General features: G+C 40.1%; 1 protein-coding gene across 2 annotated transcripts in view; it reads right to left on the reverse strand.

Moving 5' to 3' along the window:
- LOC106537906 (protein FAM171A1) overlaps positions 1 to 20,953 on the reverse strand; it is a 98,732-nt gene extending 77,779 nt beyond the window's left edge. For both annotated transcript variants that reach the window (XM_087712648.1, XM_087712647.1), the window contains exon 1: positions 20,524 to 20,953. In XM_087712648.1, the coding sequence (XP_087568774.1) occupies positions 20,524 to 20,623 (100 nt within the window). In that variant the 5' untranslated portion in view covers positions 20,624 to 20,953. The remainder of the gene's footprint in view (positions 1 to 20,523) is intronic.
- Between the last annotated feature and the right edge of the window lie 366 nt (positions 20,954 to 21,319).

Consider the following 21,319-nt stretch of genomic DNA (forward strand, 5'->3'; position numbering starts at 1 on the left):
GCATACCAGGGGTTGTGACTTTAAATAAATAAATGAATGAATGAATGAATGAATGAATGAATGAATGAATGAATGAATGAATGAATGAATGAATGAATATATATATATATATATATATATATATATATATATATATATATATATATATATATATATATATATATATATGTAAAATGCTTGTAATTTGTGTACCAAATAAACATTTATTTATTAGATCCACAGATTTCATAGTCCAGAATCTGATATATGAGGTAGTCCTCAGTTAACAACCATTCATTCACTTTTGTTTGAAGTTACAATGAAATTCAACAAGACTTACAACCAGTTCTCAAAATTGTGGTTGCCACAGTATCTCTGCCATTTTGTGATCACAAGAAAGAAACTTGGCAACTACTTTGGCAACTAAATTACAACAGTCTATGAAATTTATAAATCTAACATACAAGTCTTTGTTTAGCATATAAATTACAGTTATAGTGATTCCCATTTTGTGATCTTCACTTTCCAATAAGAAAAATCAATGTGGAAGCCAGGTAGAGTTCGGTCACAAATGATAATTGTGTGATGTCTTATTTAAGAACCATGCAAGATTTGCTTAAAAGTTGCAACTGGAACTGTTGGAACAGCAATTGTAAGTCAATATTGTCACATCAACATCAACATGGTGGCACTGTCATTAGAATGCAGTACTGCAGGCTACTTCTATTGATTGCCGGCTGCCTGCAGTTCGGCAATTTGATTCTCACCGGCTCAAGGTTGACTCAGTCTTCTCTCCTTCTGAGGTTGGTAAAATGAAGACCCAGATTGTTGGGGGCAATATGCGGACTCTGTAAACTCCTTAAAGAGGGCTGTAAAGCACGGTCAACCTACATATCAGTCTAAGTGCTATTGCTATCACTTATCAAAAGAATTCCTGATCCCAATTCTTGTCATTAACTGGGGACTACTCTAATTTCTTTTCTATTATAATCATTAAGGGAAACTACAAATAAGTAATATTGTTCCTAAATCGAATGTAAAAAATGTATCTCATTTCCTTTAACAATAGACCAATCAAAAGTGAGGTTTATGCATTAATAATGAATAAGAAATGTTGACGTGGACAAAGGCAAATGTGGCTCACTGAGAACCTTCAGTGTGAAGAATTTGTACAATTCGGCTGAAAACTTTCAGGAAATGAACTGAAGCCTGAACATAAATGAAACAGATATGCAAACCAGAGAATCAAGAGAAAAAGAAAAAAAGTTCTTTAGTAATAAGTACTAATTATTACAATTCATAGAAAGTGGTATTAAATTGATGTGAGCGCTAGAGCATAGGTCGCAAATTAAATGAAGAGAGCGTTGTAATTGAAAACTAGCCAAGGGAAAACAATAAACTAGCCAAGTTTATTGAATATAAACTTGAATAAATCAAAAATAGGTAAGTAATTAATCAACTTACAACTCCAATTAGGACTAGAACCTCCATCGATAAGTAAAGCAGTTGTTAGGTGAATCATAACTGACTTAATGAGTTTTGCCTTGGTTGTTAAGCAAATCCTGCAGTTATTAAACAAATCCAACTTAAGTCTGCAGTAACTTTGCTTATCAGAAGCCCCCTGAAAAGATAGCAAATGGCGATCACGTGAACCCAGCTGGGATGCTGCAACCACTATACATGTTGATTGACAAGCATGCAAACTTTGATCATGTAACTGTGGGAACACTGTGAGGACAATGTGAAGATGATTCAGGTCTGAGGACTGGTTGAAAGTCATTTTTTGAGTGTTTACATAATTTTGCAAGTTAAAAAACTGGTCATAAATTAGACATTTCTCCAATTTGTAGCTGCCCAGGTAGTTAAAGCAATTCCATTGTGCCTCACAACAATCCTACGAAGACAGAGAGGCTAGTCTGAAGTTGCCAGCCTATGTAGCTGGCATCATCGTAGTAACAATGACTGATCTTTAAAGAATGATTAAGATTAAATCTATCTAACATTCAATTGGAAGACTTATCAGAAAATCCTAGAACTGTAGGAAAGATAGGAAAGTTGGGAAAAAAAACATCCTGAAAGATAAGGGCAAATTTCTGTTTATATTTATTCTGAAATAATGCCCTCCAAATGACATTGAGATAGCATCTACTGTTAAGGGCTCCTGTTAAAGTCTCTTTTTAATTAGCTGTTTATTTCATCATTATTTCCACGTATTTCATTCTCCTTTTGCTGGAGATCTGTACTTTTCCAATTTCTATTGGAGACCAGTAATTTATCATCTCTGCCATGGGGAGTAGGAAGAAGAGGCAGCCTCACATTCTGCTTCTTAGACTTCACTCAAGCCTACTAAACAGCTTAAGGTTGACAAATACCTAAAAAGTAAACAGTCACTTCCATAGGTAACCAAACCTTTCCTAACCTGATAAGTCTCTCAAACATGAGTCTCTGGACTCCTTTCAGTCTGGATTCAGGCCTGGCTACAGCACAGAAGCCGCTTTGGTAGCACTGACTGATGATCTCTGGAGAACCAGGGATGGAGGTCATCCCTCCATCCTAATGCTCCTTGACCTCTCAGCGGCCTTCGATACCATCGACCATGGTATCCTTCTGCAACGGTTGCGAGAGGTGGGGGTGGGAGACACCGTTTTTCGGTAGTTCTCCTCCTACCTCTCGGACAGGTCGCAGTCGGTGTTGGTCGGGGGGAAGAGGTCAACCCCTAGGCCCCTGAAATATGGGGTTCCTCAGGGTTCGGTCCTGTCCCCCCTCCTGTTTAACATCTACATGAAGCCACTGGGTGAGATCATTCGACGGCACGGAATAAAATACCATCAATACACAGACGATACTCAGTTGTATCTGTCCGCCCCATGCCAACTCAGTGAAGCGGTCGACGTGATGTGCCAGTGCCTGGAGGCTGTCAGAGTCTGGATGGGGGTTAACAAGCTTGTGCTCAATCCAGACAAGACCGAGTGGCTGTTGTGTTTCCCTCCCAAAAATTTGGTTAGTATTCCATCACTCAGGCTGGGGGGTGAAATTTTACACCCCTCAGACAGGGCTCGCAACTTGGGAGTCCTCCTGGACCCACAGCTGACTTTAGAACATCACTTGTCAGCTGTGACCAGGGGGGCATTTGCCCAGGTTCGCCTGGTGCACCAGTTGCATCCCTACCTGAACCGGGAGGCACTCGCAACAGTCACTCACGCCCTCGTGACCTCAAGACTGGACTACTGCAATGCGCTCTACATGGGGCAGCCCTTGAAGAGCATTCGGAGACGTCAACTTGTCCAGAATGCAGCCGCGCAAGCGATTGTGGATGTACCTCGATACACCCACGTTACACCTATCCTCCGCGAGCTGCACTGGCTTCCAATCGGTCTCCGGATACGCTTCAAGGTGATAGTTATCACTTATAAAACCCTTCATGGTATTGGACCTGGGTACTTGAGAGACCACCTGCTGCCAATTACCTCCCAAAGACCCATTAGATCGCACAGGGTTGGCCTCCTCCAGGTTCCGTCTACCAGCCAATGCCATCTGGCTACGACCCGGGGGAGGGCCTTCTCTGTTGCAGCTCCGGCCCTTTGGAACGAACTCCCCGCGGAGATTCGGACCCTCACCTCTCTCCTGGCCTTCCAAAAAGCCGTTAAAACCTGGCTGTGTCAGCAGGCCTGGGGTTGATGAGCTCCCTTCCCCTCTTGACAGGTGTGGTTGTTGGCTATCTTAAATGCTTGTCTTGTATTTGTGTGTTCCCTTTCCCGCTTGAGTTGTTCGCCGCCCTGAGTCCCTTTTGGGAATAGGGCGGCATATAAATAAAACAAACCTCAACCTCAACATGACTTTCTAAAATGAGATCTACAATTTGAGATAAAGAGCTCCCAACATTTAAATATTTCTGTTTCTAGCCGTGAAGAAGCTTCTTCTTCTTAGATCACAGTCATGTATTGAGCTGCTGCAAGGCTTATGCAACAAAGGAATGAAGACTACTTACTTATTGCCAATGAAGATATCGCCTACAAAGAGTATTGTTACATTTTGTGCTGCTGACCACAGTTAACAACAAAATGGGCATAATAAATTTAAACACAGTCATCCAAGTATCATTGCTGAATCAATTAAAACAACCTCATACAGAGAAAATTGTGATACAAACAATAGTGGTGGAATGTAGATCCTAATTTGGAACCTAAAAAGACAGTGAGGAATAAGCTAAGAGATCCAGAAGAGCATGCAAAGCAAGTTCTATCCTCTCTCCCTCAGGCAGATATATTGTGAAATATAATAGGTTGATTTGCAAAACATTGAATGATTCCTATCTTGGGGAAACTCTAAAGATATTATTTTCTTCATTCAAACATCCTACTAGTGTCAAAATGCTGTTCGAAATTAAGGGGTTTTTTTGAGCATGTTTGAGATCTTCCCATTTTGTGTATGTGTGTTTCACACAGAAAAAGTTAGCTCATTAAGAACTCATCTTGAAAATCAGACTGCTTCTACTTCAAAGTTTAATTGTAGAATATAAAAGTTGTAGAATATAACTCCAAGGACACTTCTATCAAGCAGGTATTATTTTTAAAAAACTTGATCTGAGGGGATTATTAGCTATAACATGTAAAGCTGTTTCCTAGGCTCACTACTCTTCAATATCTTCATAAATGACTTAGATGAGGGAATAGAAGGGGAATTCAATAAAATTTGCAGGTGATGCAGGAGGAATACCCAACATCCCAGAAGTCAAGCTCAGGATCCAAAAAGGTTTTGACAGATTTGAACAATGGGCCTTACCCAACAACGAAATTTAATGTGAGGAAAAGAAAGGTTTTACACCTAGTCAGGAAAAACCAAAGGTACAATTATAGATTAGGCGAAACTTGGCTAAAAAACAGTAACTGTGAAAGGGACCTTGGAATCTTAGTGGATGATAACTTATATATAGCCAGCAGTTTCTGACAGCAGCCAAAAAAGCTAATACAATCCTTGGGTGTATAAACAGAGGCATAGAATCAAAATCATATGAAGTTTTATGTACAGTTTTATAAATTCTTAGTAAAACCATACCCGGAATACTCAGCTTGGCTGGTTGGAAAAAAGATGTTGAGATTTTGGGAAAAGTGCAAAGAGAAACTAAAACGATAAAGGGCCTGGAGACAAAAACATATGAGGAACGGTTGCAGGAATTGGGTATGGCCATTATATAGAAAAGGAGGACTAAGATTGACCTCCGAGGTGCCTTCCAGCTCTATTCTGATTCTGCTAACCCTCAAATAAAGCTGTTCACATCAACTAGCCAAGAAAATGCTGGTTTATCCTCTGTTTTAACATGGAATTTGGACATGAAAGGAAACAATAAAGAGTTCCAGGGAATATAATATTATAAATTTGCCATGGATATTTGGTAGAATACAGGAATCCTGGAATATCATTGACATGGACATTATAAACATTAGGGCTAGGACACAGTTCTCTAACACCATTTGGGGAAGGTATACTCTTAATAAGAAAATTATTTACAAGGACTTTCGCATGAATGTTTGAGTAAAAGGCCTTGACCAAGAATAAAAGTCTGAGTTCCATATTAAATTAGCCAGTTTCTTCCACAAAATATTTTTTTATAGAATCAGAACACACTTTGAGATCTATCTCCTTCAGGCTTCTGTCCTCCATGCCAAAAGTTTTGCAAAGGGATAGAGGCCTGAAGCAAAACAAGATCGTGTCCCTGAAGTCTTCCTCTTTTTTCAAATTTTTTTGGTGCGGAGAAGTCTTTGGGGGTGCAATCTTGCACTCTTTCAGGCCTCCACCCTCTAAAAGCTTTTTGCAAAAAGGACAGTAGCTTTTGGGGTACGATCTCACACTCCTTCAGACTCACTGAGGCTAACCAGTGCTTTAAAAACTGATCAGGTGTACTGTGCAGACTACCTTGGTGAGTTAGCCAAGCTGAGCAGGGTGTGCTCGTTTCACTCTGTGTTGACTCTCACCTCTTAGCTTTTGGAGCGCTGGGAGCAGGCAAAGAAACTGTGCTGCTGTGCAAACCGTGCACCAGAGAAGCTAGAGAGGAGATAGCTTTCTGGAGGAGAAAGAAGGAGCAGTCAGCTTGTTCTGGAACTCTTGATCTTCAAAAAGTAAGTGAGTTATTGTAATGGGGTGGTAAGGAGCCGGTGGGCCAGCACAGCAGAGCCAATGCCTGTTAGGTCCTGTGTGTGTGTGTGAAATTGGCAGGGAGAATGTTGCAGTGTTTCATGCCTTCAGTCATAAGGGTAAACCACTGCTGTGGTGCTGCAACATTCATAACTTTGGGATTGTGTAATAAGTAGTTTTGGAGAGTGTTGTAACTTTGAACCATCACTAAGTGAACTACTGTAATTCGAGGATCAATTGTAAATACATTTATATTAAAGATACAAGCCAAATTCTAGACAGAAAATGATTAATAGTTTTGCATGCAATGCATAATAAACTTAGAAAACCAAGAAAAAGATGACTGATAGAAGAAAATAGAGGGGCATATTTCATTCCATGCATAAAAAGAAAACCCCATCCTTGAATAGAGTGAAGCAAAATTGCATCTCACAGTACTTTTGATCTTATTTCTGTAGTTGGGACATTATTAAGCATCGTTTGTATCATTTATTCAGAATACTTTAAAAAAACCTTTTTAAATCCCTCCTAATTGAATAGATTCAATATTTACATAAGCTAGACTTAAATGCACACACTCCCACAAACATATATACATGTTTATATTATAATAGTATACACACTAACAATTATATTATTATATTGATAATGAAAAATATTCCATTACAATTATTTATTATGCACATTAGAATTATGGTTATATAAAATGTTATCTTCTAGAGATGGAACATTCTGCATCATTTTGCATGATTACCTCTTGGTGAAAGCCTTCATCACCCACAGACTGTCCAAGTTAGATGACCTGCAGAAAGAGTGTTTTATGGAATTGCCCAAAAAGTTTTTCCTGGAATGATGGATTTTGCACATTGCTAATTACAATGTTTTGTATACCTGTAAGCAAATGTTTCTGCCTACTGCTTGCAGTATGGATTGAAGGTATATTTGACAAGAAAGTAGATAAAACCCAGTTCTCCCATTTACTATTATGTTGCTCCAGATTTACAACAGAAAGAGAATGTTCTTTAAATACCATTTACCATATTTTTCACACTATAAGATGCTCTGAACCATAGACACACCTAGTTTTTGGGGAGGAAAATAAGAAAAAAAATCTACCTCTGCCTCCCAGCAATTTGCCTCCTTGCAATGAATAGCAAACAGCCTGGTCAACTTCAGCACAACATGATTTAGCATGAGCAGCTGACTGGTGGTTGGACTGACCTCCTGGAATAATGCCAATCAGCTGTTCTAGGCCCATTGCTGCCGCTGCCAATCAGCAGCATTGTGTGCCCCATTTTTGGCCTTTGCGTGTCCCATTTTCAGTCTATGTGTGTCCTGTTTTTGGCCCATTCCAGGTGGCGGGGAGAGCCCGTTGATCATAACTGAATGGTGGTGGTGGTCAACGGCGGCAGCGATCCCCACCGCCTGGAATGGGCTGAAAGCAGGACACGCAGAGGCCAAAAATGGAGCACGTGGAGGCAGTGGTGATGATCCCCACAAACTGGAACAGCTGATCAATGGTATTCCAGGAGGCCGATCCAACTGTCAATTACCTGCTTGTGTTAAATCAAACTGTGCTGAAGCCTACCAGGCTGTTGAGAGCCGAGGTGGCGCAGTGGTTAAATGCAGCACTGCAGGCTACTGCTAGATCAGCAGTTCAGCGGTTCAAATCTCACCGGCTCAGGGTTGACTCAGCCTTCCATCCTTCCGAGGTGGGTAAAATGAGGACCCAGATTGTTGGGGGCAATATGCTGACTCTCTGTAAACCGCTTAGAGAGGGCTGAAAGGCCTATGAAGCGGTATATAAGTCTACTGCTATTGCTATTGCTATTGCTATTGCTATTGCTTCAAGGAGGCAGAGGCCGGAGGGTGGGGAGGGTTTCAGCAACATTTGCTCTAAAAGACACACAGACATTTCCACCCACTTTTTTGGGGGGAAGTGTGTCTTGTAGACCAAAAAATACAGCATTTCTCTGATACTCATAATAAGGCTAAATAAATAGTAAGTCTGTACACTTGAACCAAATCAATTACACCTATCATTTCAGGAACTCAGTAAATGCTGTTGCAAAATGGACCACATTTTTAGGGCTAATTTTTATGAAGTATTTGTGAAGCTGTAATTAGATTATTTTAAGGTTTGCCCCCAAAGTGCAATAAGTACATATGTAATATATGCTATCTACTCCTAAAATGACTTCCTATATCTGGCTTCTGAGTGGCAAGCTGGCAGTATTTTTCAAAAATGGGTATGCCCATGAGAAATATGAAATTTTATTTATTTAAAATTAAATATATAATATATTTTATTAATATAATTATTTCTCATTTACTGTCCTCATTCTCTCATTTTAAACATTACAATTCAATACTTGCTTGCCTGTGCCTTACAGCTCTAATTTAAATTGTCATTTAACAGCAGGAGTGCAAACTTTAAAGTCAGTACTCAAAAGCAAATGAAATCAAACATTTTTAAAAAGTCAGCTTTATTTTTTCACACTGTTTGTGTACAGAAAGACCTTTGTCTTACTTGAATGGTAGTTCTCTGTGCAGTGTGGGAGAATCCAAGCATGGATTCTGTTTGTCTGCCCGGTGACTGAGTTATTTTAGAGTCTTTAGCCACATCTCCTAGGCTTGACTGCCTTCAGTTTTTCAATGAAGATGTAGACCATAAGACGACTTATGACAACCAGCTGCATTTTCTGATGTGGGCCTGGACACTTGGGTGGGATTTGATTTTCTCGCAGCGCACAGAGTAAGACAACAGTCTTTCTCCTGTGAGCTGCTTGGAGAATCCCAGCATGGGATATATCCCAAGCTTAATGTCCTACAGATGGGAAATTGCATAGTCTGTCTGCTTCATGAATCGTCTGTAGGACCCTCCACCCAAACGACACCTCAGCCGAGGCAAAAAAGTCCAGCTTATAATTCTTGATGAACGGTGATGGAGAGGCACAAGTAACAGTCTTACAAATCTCCTCCACTGATGCTTGAGTAGCCAAGGTGGCTGTAGTAGCTGCGCTGTGAGTGGAATGAGCCATAACCTGGTCTGGTACTTGTTTGGATTGGTGTTCATAGGCCAGCGCTATACAGGCCCGCAATCAAAGGGGAAACTTTCTTGCCCATAGCGGCGGGATGAAAGGAAACAAATAATGATTCAGTTCGTCCTCTTCATGTAGTGGCGAATCAGCCATCTGATGTCCAATTTATGCCACTGTTCTCAGTTGGATAGCTGGGGTTGGGATAAAACTCAAGGCAAGATGACTTCTTGAAACCTGTGAAAGCGAGTGTTCACTTTAGGAATGAACAATGGGTCCAGTATGTGTATGATCCTATCTGGACAAATGATGCACAGGTTCTCTTGTATAGAAAGAAAGTCAGCCATAATTAATAGTAATAAAAAGGAGGTTGCTGACCAGGATCGCCCCACTCACCACCTCTTAAACACCAATGACAAGCAGGCTCCCTAGGTGGTAGTCAGCCGCAGCCTCAATATGGTGTGACCGAGTACTCGGATAGGAAGGCCCCTGGATAGAGGCAAGTATGTAGGCAGCCTCGCTCAATGGCTCTGGAGCCGGATCTGGAATTGGTAGCAAGGTAGAGGCTTGGAAGCTAAAGCACTGATGACAAAGGGTTGAGGTGGCTGCACAAGATCAGTAAAATGGCGGCTGTGCCACATGCTGACCGGTGTGAAGGAGCAAGGTGTGAGGGCTAACAGGCAGGACTGAGGCTCTAGGCGCAATTGAAGACATGAGGGCTACAGTTCAGTCTGGAGGACTCCAGGCACAAAACCAAGCCTCCTTCTAAAGGCCCTTTGAAGCCGCATCGCTGCTAGCTGCGAGTGAGGGAGAAGTGTGCAGCCCGCCAGTAGCTAAAATGGAGGCCATGCAAGATGGCAGCGGGCGCAAAAAATGAAGGCTCTAGCCTATCCGATGAGGGGAAAAGCTGCAGCCGCGTTGCCAAGCCCTCTCTGCAGTGATCCATTCAGCAGCGCCTGACAATTACTCTTACTATGACGAATCACTGTCTTAACTCTCTCTGGAGTCGGGATCTGATGCGGAGCGCTCTGCCAGCCACATGGCGGCTGAAGCAGGTCTCCGAAGCAAGTTGATATTATTCCTTGCTGGCCTGAAGCAATTTGACATCTGAGAGGTTATTAGTAGTGTTGGAAATACAGCTCAGTTGCTGCTGCTTAGAAAAATCCAAGTTGAAAGTCAATTTCTTTTTCTGCTCAGTGACTGAAGAGAGAGTCAAATTCACACCTAATGGGCTTGATTGAGTTGAGAAACTGAAGGCAGTCAAGTTTAAGAGGCGTGGCTGAAGACGCTAAAATAACTCAGTGACTGGACAGACACAGAAGTTGAACCTATGCTTGGATTTTCCAAGTATTGCACAGGAGAAATGGCAACAGGCACAAACTGCTGTTATTTCCTACTTTTGCCAAAGGTCTAGAACAGGTGTCTTGGTGCCTGTGACAAAAAAACCGTAATTTAAATATTTGTACCTTACTTTAGTGGTAAGGTTGATGGCATCATTGTGATGCCTGATATTCTCCAGTTTTAATTTACTACGCAGTGGTATTTAGGGATGCCCAACTAGCTTTCATATCCTAAAATCAATGGAAAAATGGTTGTTATGACAGTGCAAGATGTTTTGTAGTTGTGGCATTTACTGAATGTAAATGTCTTTTTATAAAACTGGCAAATACTATAAGTTAAAAAGTGGCTGCCTAATACTGTACTTGTTCCCCGTAACCAGTGGATGCCATCTCATGGCTGATATTGGAGTTTCTATTCCATTGATGCTATTTAAAATACTATTTAAATACTATTATCAGAGGTAAAGATAAAAAAGAAACTTGAAAATACATGCAGCCTATATTAGGATGAATGTGTCTTTAAAAAGGAATTTCTGGTAAGGTGAGAGAGATCTCCAAGCTTGCCTGTAAAGAGCCAAGGTGGCGCAGTGGTTAAGAGCAGCACTGCAGGCTACTGCTAGATCAGCAGGTCAGCGGTTCAAATCTCACCGGCTCAGGGTTGACTCAGCCTTCCATCCTTCCGAGGTGGGTAAAATGAGGACCCAGATTGTTGGGGGCAATATGCTGACTCTCTGTAAACCGCTTAGAGAGACCTGAAAGGCCTATGAAGCGGTATATAAGTCTACTGCTATAATTCAACCTATTCCTTAAAACCTTAATTGGAACAGATTTCAGAATACTATGTTATTAGAAAACCTAAAAAGAATAGTTTTTGAGAGGCAGAAGAGAATCTGCAGAAGTATTAAAGCACACCTGCAAGATTTCCATGCTTCAAGATTTTATTTTATCTACTTAAGGATTAATGGTAAAAAAAGAGATTTATTTCAGAATGGTTATGGTAAGTATATATGTATATGTATACAGGGCGGGGCATAACCTTTTCCTAGGGGGTCACAGCAACACTTGTAATAACAACACAAATAATTCATACACCATTCGAAAGCCCATCAAAAACTGAGTTTATTGACACGATTTAATAGTCAGTATGACCACCATTAGCCCTTCGAACAGCATTCAAACGAGGTGGATAAGAACACAACAAATCTTCAAACAGTTCCGTTCGATTTTCCAGATTTTTCAACACAGTTTCCAAATTCATTCTCAAAGTTTCAACCGAATATCGATTTTGACCTTGCTCCTGAATCATCAGAGCTTCCAATTCATCCTTAATTATGGCCCCAATGTTCTCTGCCAGATTGAGATCTGGCGAATTTCCCGGCCAGACGTCATTGCCCCAAAATTCGACATTGTTTTCCTTTAACAATTGCTGAGTCGCATTTGCACGCATGCAAGGAGCTTTGTCATGAAGAAAGACAGCCTCACCAACCACCAAGACATTGTCTGGATCACTGAGAAATGGAATGACATTCTCCAATAAAATTTTCTCACGGAAATAACTGCCATCCCAGGATTCCCCTTTATCCTTCAAAACCCAATGCAGCATCGCGAGCCTCTCGAAAGGCAATGCATTTTATTCTGTCAATGATCCTTTGTTCTTCCGAATCGAATTTTCCAGCCATTCTTAAAGCAAATTTAACATTTAATAGCTCATTCAATTCAGTTTTTTATGGGCTTTAAAATGAGGTGTCGCGGAAGTTGTAAACTGCTGTCGATCTTGCTGTGACCCCCTAGGAAAAGGTTATGCCCCGCCCTGTATGTATATGTGTATGTGTAGATAGATAGATAGATAGATAGATAGATAGATAGATAGATAGATAGATAGATAGATTGATAGATAGATGCAATTAATATGCATAGGTAAAGTCTTGTGTCATCATCGGTCACTGCAACACATACCTAAACATTATCCTCAATCTACCATTTGATCATCAAAACAATTTTATGATCCTTTCAAAACAGTTGTCTCCAACAAGATGCCCTCCAGATGCACTTGAGTACAACCTCCATAAACTGAAGCCAGAAGCTTCCAATAAGGATTTCAGTTACCTCATCTGGATATCACTAAAGCAAGGAATGTTATTTAGAGACTGCACCTTTTGCATTATTTATCAAAGCAATTTTCATTTACATAAAATAGCTTTTATTCAGCCCAATAATATCCCTACTAGTGTTAGTCTCCAATGTAGATAATCTAAAACATGGGTTCCCAATCCCTGGACTGTGGTCCACTACTGAGCCATGGCCTGTTTGGAACGGGGTCTTGCAAGAGCTGGTGAGCACATACACATGTGTGAAGCCCCCCTTGCATGAGTGGCATCCACTTGTGATTACGCACTAAGTTCCCTCGCATAAGCGGTGACTGCTTGTGCTCACAAAGTGCTCACATAAAAGAGCTGTACAAATTTGTGTATACCTGCCTGTCATTCCCTCTTCTCACCTCTGCTGGGCCACCAAGTCAGAAAGATTGGGGATCTAAAATGTACAGAGTCGTAAATGCCTTGTTTAGTAATATTTGAAATGACTATTTTGGGGGAAAAAACTTGCTTTGTGATTAGAACATTGTATTATTTTTATTAAGTGGTTTAAGCTTCTTTTCTTTAAGGTAATTTAAATAGGCCAAACCTTTCAAAAGGCATCTCTCTATTATTACTTGTTTGTCAATGTTATTATTCCATCCTGTAATATACTGTAATAATAATGATTGAATGGAAGTTCTTATGTGTTTCAAACCTGGAATGTGGCTTGTAGTCTAAATCTTTCCAGTTTGAAATCTTATTAAATTAACTAGCCCAAATATTATATCTGTGAACACATCTCAAAATATAATTATTGATTTAATTTCTTCCTTAGATCATAGAAAAGGAATAATACCTGTCCTACATATTGATCTCTAACAGCCCAATCTAACATGGACCATAGTTAGAAATGATGTGAAATATACTCAAATGACATATAGGCCATACTTTGGTTTAATATCTATAGTGACATTCTATTCACAAAGTTAAAACTAATAGTGTTGAGATCTGAAATATATTTGAATATATAGTAAGTAGCTCTGGTTGGTAGTTGGGTTGTTCATCTGAGCTCTGAGCTTGGCAGTTTGGTTGCAAACATTTCATCATCATTCGAGGAGACATTGCCAGTGTGTAGCCGAAGTAGTAGCCGAACAAACAATATCCACACTAATTGTAATAATCAAATAAATCTAAGTGATATCCAGTTAGCAAGATTATTAAACTTCTTCATTAAAAAAAACTTTATTTGCCAATGTTGAATTATGAACTAGAGACATGTTGAATTACAAAGAACTAGTGTATTAGTTTGTGTGGTTGGAGATTTCTCTGTAGTGTTATAGCGCAGGAGTGTCAGACTCAAGGCCCATTAGCTGCTTAGAACTGGCACATGGGGCCGCCCTGAAAACAGCAAAGAACCAGCCCTCAGTGCCTCTGCCAGTGAAAACTGCCCTCCTAAGTTCCCTTTTTGCTGGCAGAGAGTTGCAGGAGGCTGCAGCTGAAAACAGAGATAGCGAGCCTGTTTTCACCAGCAGAGTGCTCGGGCTTCCATAGGCGCCCCCAACATGAATGATGTCAAGTTGTCCATGCCCATCCCATCCCCCCATGGTCAAATACAACCTTGATGCAGCCCTCAATGAAATTGAGTTTGACACCCCTGTTATAGTGGATAGTTTCCAGAAAACTTCAAAGAATTCCAGCATGATCTGTAGACTTGTTCTTTTAGGATTTTACTGAGGTTACCATCACCACCCGTGACTTCCAGTATGCTTGTAGGGCGGGGGAGAGGCTGTTTTTGCTTCTATAAAGCCTCTGGAGCCAGGGGAGGATGAAAAAAGCATGCAAAAAATGAGGGGGTTGCTGGTCATGCGCGCATGCTTGCTGGGGGTTGCACATTGCATTATGGGTGTGGCACATCCACGTGTGATCCCCCCTGCACTCCCCTTTTGGCATGAGAGCCAAAAAAGGTTCACCATCACTGCCTTATACTATATGCTTATAGCAACAGTTTATCTGCATTTGATATGTAGCATATATATTCCCCCTTCCAATGAACAATTAACATTACTCCAGAAAGATTCGGGAAACTTAAGAATTAAGGATTAGATTAAAAAAAGGAAAACTTGATACGGTAAACCAAATTTTAAATTATGCATACTTTTAGTTTGCAGCTATTATGCATTTGCCCAGCCAATGCATATTTTGTCTTAAAATAGTGCATATACAGAAATATATTTAGCTAGGTATAGCTGAAAAATAATTTTCTTTGCTTTTAATTTATGACCTTGTATTACAATCTAAGCACACATTTTAATAATTTTATTTTTAAAAAATCAAACACTGTATAATAAGTGGCATTTTCCAAAAGGCACATTCTTTCATATAAATACAAAAATATTGTATTTATTATTTACAAAGCCAAAATTGCTTAGTTTTACACCTGGGGGCTTACAAAAACCCAATCACTTTCCCCCTTTTTAACAAGTTATACTTCTTTGCCATATCATTTAAACATCCGAAAAATATTCTTTATTTCAAGATCTGTTCAGGATGAGTTATTTAGAAGAATCCTGTTTTAAGAAGTATTGACACCATTAAGAAACCAGGAGTCATTCTCATGAAAATAGTATGCTTATGTCTGAAAAAGAATTTTAGACAGCAGTTGAAAATTCAATGATTGTTCTCTATATCAGATTTTTTTTACATAGTTCTGCATAGCTTCATCCAATCTGTATGTCCTCCCAATGTACGAACCAATTTCCAGGGTTCTCCAACCACCTAGTCATTGATGAGAATTCTGGAAATTGAACTAACTCCTAGAGAGTGCATTCAGTTGGGACTACTTATCCAGTAATCTGTTCTTCTATGTGGAACAATTTGCCATTTAGTTTAAATTAGTATAGCTAAAGCACAGACAAAAGAAGTGTTTGTGTGTGTGTGTGTGTGTGTGTGTGTGTGTGTGTGTGTTTGTTTTTTGTTTTTATTTGTGCTGATAAATAAATAAAGGGAGACTAGTATAGATCTATTTCAAGCTATTTAGCTCTCATCAGCTAGCCATACCCTTACTGGGATTCGAACTGAAAGGGTATGGCTAGCTGATGAGAGCTAAATAGCTTGAAATAGATCTATACTAGTCTCCCTTTATTTATTTATCAGCACAAATAAAAACAAAAAACACAAATATAACAAAGGCAACAGTAAAAATATTGGGTTTCTGTCGTGATGGACTCTTGTGACGAGCCGATTGACAGAGAATGGAAGCAGTTAGCTTCCTCCCATAATTGGGGCATACCAGGGGTTGTGACTTTAAATAAATAAATATATATATATATATATATATATATATATATATATATATATATATGTGTGTGTGTGTGTGTGTGTGTGTGTGTGTGTGTGTGTGTGTGTGTGTGTGTGTGTGTGTGTGTGTGTGTGTGTGTGTGTGTGTGTGTGTGTGTGTGTGTGTGTGTATAAAGTCAATTTCATTTTTTATTTAAAAGCACTATAACATTTCTTTGTAATATTAGCCTAGAATAAGCTTCTGACTGAGATGATGGACAGAAATTGGCATTTGAACTATACTTCCATGCAGATAATAGGAAACATCCTCTATTATACTTGAAAGAACAGGAATTAGAACAAGCAAAGTTAAATGGCACATAACCTTTCAATAGTTCCCACCACTTTTCATTCTATAATACCTGAATCCTGAAATAGCTCCCTCTCTCTGCCTTAATGCAGGAGGAAATGCATTTTGCTTTATTTTCTTTGTAAGCTCATTATGGACCAATCAGCTATCAATAAAATAGAATAAAAATATCTCTCCCAAGGGTTACTGCAGTAGAGAAGTTAAAAAAACCAAGATGTTTCTCAAGACATGCAATCAAAACCTCTTTCTCTCTTTTATTTGCATGGCATATCATGCAGATGAAACACACACACACACACACACACTTTTTTTTAAGTGGACCTTTACATTCAATCACACAACTGAAGGCCCCATATTGGATTATTTTTTACTCCCTCTACAAATGACCCTTACTGCATCTCTTACATAATTTACCATGTTGTCAAGCCATTGGTCTATTTCAGAATTAGGTATATTATGGTAGCTGGAGGTAATGCTTAATAGTTTTGGAAGGACATATTAAAAATAGACACAATTATATCAAAGACATGGACAAGGCTGAGAATTTTGGGAGTTTCAGCCCAAACATTATGTGGTCTATCTACATGGTTGCTAGGAGTTGAAAATGACTTGATGGCACATAATCAATCAAACTGCCACAACACTATGAGAAATCTAGACATCCCAACTCTAAGGGCAAACAAAAAAAGGCAGGAACTTCTGCATATCAGTAGCTAAAAGCATTTTTTGGACAGAAGTTCTGATCTTCCTAGTATTTCAGTGTTTGCTGTCTCTCCTCCTGAAATTTAAATAAGTTATAATACTAATGTAAGAAATGAACGATTTATTTTTAACAAAGGAACGAATTTTAACAACTAACAGAAGCTTGACTTTGATCAATACTCACCCTTTTGTCATCTTAAATGATTTTTCCTATAGAATAACCTTTCTAAAATGTAGTGTCCTCAATGTTTCCATCATCCCCAATCACCCATCAAGGCTATTAAATTATTTTGATGTTTCCATTCACTTATGTGGAGGAAAAATAAACAAAAAAATATCCATTAGATTGGGTATTTGTGGAGTATGTCTGTATTTTCAACTACTGAGAAAATTTTTACTGCTTTAGTTAGCATAAATCAATGTCTGCTGCTCATTCAAGAGTGACATAGCTGAAAGCAGAAAAGAGGTCAACTTTTCAAAGAGAGAGAGAGAGACAGACCTCAATACAATAGATGAATAATACAGGTATATGGACAAAGCTCTATCCTCCTTTAAAACTCTCCTTGATTTATAAATCAAACTATTTTATAGTAGCTGCAATCTGCCCTTTTCCAAGAAACTTTATTGAGAATAAAAACCTAAGAAGACATAGGCAATGAAAAATATAGAAATGATTTAACTAATGTGTTAGGAATTTATCTAGAAGAATTTATCTAATAGAGAAAGAATTCTCTTCACATTTATTGCTGCTTTGTATGGAAATAGCTACATTAAAGACAACTGAAAGTTCAAGAACTGAAAACTGGAAAGTTCAAACTAAGAGAATAAATATTGTTTAAGATATGACAAGGGAAAAAAGTAGTTTATTATAAACAATAAGAATTGTGTTACTAGGTCAGTGTGTTAGGTCTCATCTAATATTCTTTTTCGGCAGTGGCTAATCCAATGCTTTAGGAAACTTACAAATCATAGGGGAGTGTTATGCTAATAATATCTTCCAGTCACATCCCACAACATCTACTACTATCCCAAAAGCATAGTCCCTCAGATACTCAAACTAATTATATAACCAAAGAGATTTAGAACAATGGTTTAGAAATGGTAATAGCAACTATTGTCATTCTTCTTTTTTTGAGGCACAATGAGGTCAGTTAAAGGTTAATGACCTTTGCTTGCATATTTTCTCTCTAAAACCTAGCAGGGGCAGGACTCTTCTGTGATTCATTGTCAATCCATATAATCTGAAGAACTTTATTATCTTGCACTGGTGGAATCACAGAAGGTAAGTATGAAAGGCATCTATTCCAACCTCTGCAATGTGCAGAAAAAACAGTTACAATGCTTGTCAAGCATCTTCCTAATAAAAACCCTCAGGAAATTGACATATCATAACCTGTAGGGAAGACGTTTCTACTGGTATAACCATCAAGAAATTTTTAGTTTTATTTAACGGAAATATTGGTAGTTGCAATATATACCCATTATTTCTGGTCCTAGTTTCCATGGCAATGAAGTCTAGCTCCCGAATGCCTTCCCTATAGCACCTTTTTATGTATCTGAACACTGATAGTGTATCTCCCCTTAGTTTTCTTTTCTCCAGACTGAAAATTCAGGCTCCTTCACTTTATTCTGACAAAATAGCTTGTCGGGCCACTGTATCTTCTGAAAATGTGGTGCCCATAATCATATATGGGCCACAGGTATGGGCATGAGAGTAAAAGCATTTTTCTACAAAAATAAAAAAACCAATAAAAATTTGATTTCAATTAATTTGTTGATATTTCATCATTTAACAGATAATAAGTTGTCACTGAGAAAAAAATGTTTGCTTTAACAATATAATCCTCAATAGATAAAATAGTTTGGGAGATATTTCTTTCTAAAATATACAGCAAGAAATAGGAGGCAGGCAAAGAGGACAGTTAACTTTACTCAAAATTTAAGATAAGAATTGCAATTGAGAAAAATTATTTAATTTCTACACTTATCTTCTTCCTATTATATCCACAGCAGCATTCAGTAAATAAAGAACCATAAATAAAACCAACTGTCTTTACAGATTGTATCTATGTTTTAAAAAGTTAATTTGGGGGAAAAAATCAACTGAAAGGCAATCTAAAATAACTGGTAATTATTATCCTATAGATGACTGAGTGATGAAAATGCATCTTCTAAAGAAAGGTGATGGAACCAGCCATTGAGAAAGCCTTGGTAGAGCCACCACAATGTAAAGTAGAACCATGGGAAGGGCCTTCATTCAGATTTGAATACAAGGACTGAAGTGAACCAGGTGATTTAAGTATCTTGGCCATTTCCAACATTGTTACAGAACAATTATTAGGAGCACTTTATTGTTAATAGTGGAACAGTTTGTATTTAGAAAATAATGACTTTTATCAAATGAATTAAGCAAAATGCTAATTTCCTATTTTATTGTAGCAAAATCCACATCCTCTGTAGCTTTTGGTTCACCAAGTTTTTTTATTACGTAAGATTATACAAGGACTGGATTTTTGTTTTAGACTAACACATAAAGATATGAGAGTCCTCACAGTAATCTTTGCCAATTTGAAAAATAAGCAGTTTTAGCAGGCATTTTTAGCATGTCACACACTGGTTTTGTATTTTTCTTTGTATACCTACAAAAAGGCATCATTGAAGATTGCAGGTTGAGGAGCTACAAACCCTGTTTCCCAACAGATTTCGGAGAAAGCAAAGAAACTTTCCAGGGGCTATTTTAGTACATCCCATTGCCAACTCAGATCCATAAAGATTGAGACACAAGAACATTTGACAGAGCAACCTTGTCTAAATCTGTATCCCGATGATGGGTTATACTACAATACCCAGTCACGGCTCCATGTGTGGCTCACGAGATTTGTAGTTCAACACATCTGGATACAACCAGGTTATGGAAAAGCATTTTTTCCAGAAATGGCCTCTTACCCCAAATATAGTACTGAACACAAAATCTAACAAATACTTAGTTTATTTTCCTATCTAGAACTCACCACCAATATGCCTGCCTTTCTCTTAATTGTAATGCATTAGCGTGCTGAAATCACTCCCGCACTGCACACATCAGGGAAAGGTGAATTTTTCAAGAGGAAACAATTGAGGAGGGAGGGAGGATGAAGGCAATGCCAATCGCCGTAGCATCGCGGCTCGTCTGCTGCTAGAGGGAAAGAATCCAACACTTTGGCACAGAAAGCCAACCAAGGGTGAAAATGAAGCCCCTGTGCGGGCAGGGGGCGGGGAAAGAGCCCCAGAGCAACAAAGCGGAAAAAGGTTTCGCAAGCACAAAGCCCAACTCCGGTAACAAAAGCCCCCAGGCTGCTCCTTAGCCAGGCGCTCCGCCGGCGCCGCTTCGACAGTTTCTCTCGGCGGCGCTGATGGCAATAGCGGGCGCCGCCCCCTTTCCGGGCAAGAACCGAAGGTGGCTCGGATCGGTTTTGTTCCTTGCAGCCAGCCGCTACAGCCCCTCCTGTATCCCCGCACAATACTCTCCATTCTCGGAGACCCTGCCCAAAGGGGGAGGCTGCGCTTCACCGCCGCCCCACACAAAAGCGTGTCCGCGGCCCCTGCCCCACTTGCCTCCCGTCCTCACCGACCTTGAGCCGCATCGGGCGCCGCCAAGGTTTTGGTCACCGCCTTCCACACGTTGCAGCCCAGTAGGCAGAGGAGAAGTGCCGCCGCCGCCGCCCTACTCATTTTTCCCCTGCCGTGGCAACCGCGGCCGCTGCCGCCAGGAAAGGAAGAGGAGGCGAGGAGGGAGGGGACCGTCGGAGCCGCTGCCCAAGAGGAGGTAGGAGGAGGAGGTGTGAAGAGAACGCATCAGAAGCTGGCTTCCTCCGCGTGGCCCACCGTGATGCCCCTTTCCCACGCCGGAGGCTGCCGCTGCCGCTTCCGCTGGAGAGGCCGCATTGTCACCTTCGCGCTGAGCGTCGGCACCGCTGCGCGGGCCTCGGTTGCAGCGCGACGGCTGAGGGGGCTGCGAGGGGAAACGAACAGCGGGTGGCTCTCCCTAAAGAGGCAGCGAGGCTCCTCCACCATCCTCAGTTTGCTTAACCCCTTCCTTTCTCTCTCCCTACCACGGCTCTCTCCGCAGCTCAGAGAAGACAGGGCAGCCAGAACCTCGGAGCTCCCCCTGCTGACTAGCTCGGGGGTCGTTTTCACTATCGCTTCCCAGAAGCCGAGAGCTTGGAGTGACATTGGGTTGGTACTGCAGGAGTTAAAACGCTGGTCTGCTTAAGAATTGGTCTATACAACTTACCTGTAACACTATGCAAACAGGCACACTTTATTTTGGTATGTCTTCGCCGAAAGTGGGACTATTTCAGGTGGGGGGGGCAGGGTGTCAGATTATCAGAAAACAAATTTCTGGAGAAAATTCATTGGATAGTCTGT

Source organism: Thamnophis sirtalis, unplaced genomic scaffold (genome assembly GCF_051295495.1).
Source record: "Thamnophis sirtalis isolate CommonGarterSnake01/CBP01778 unplaced genomic scaffold, rThaSir2_p1.2 scaffold_4, whole genome shotgun sequence".
In the NCBI taxonomy this organism is placed as follows: Eukaryota; Metazoa; Chordata; class Lepidosauria; order Squamata; family Natricidae; genus Thamnophis; species Thamnophis sirtalis.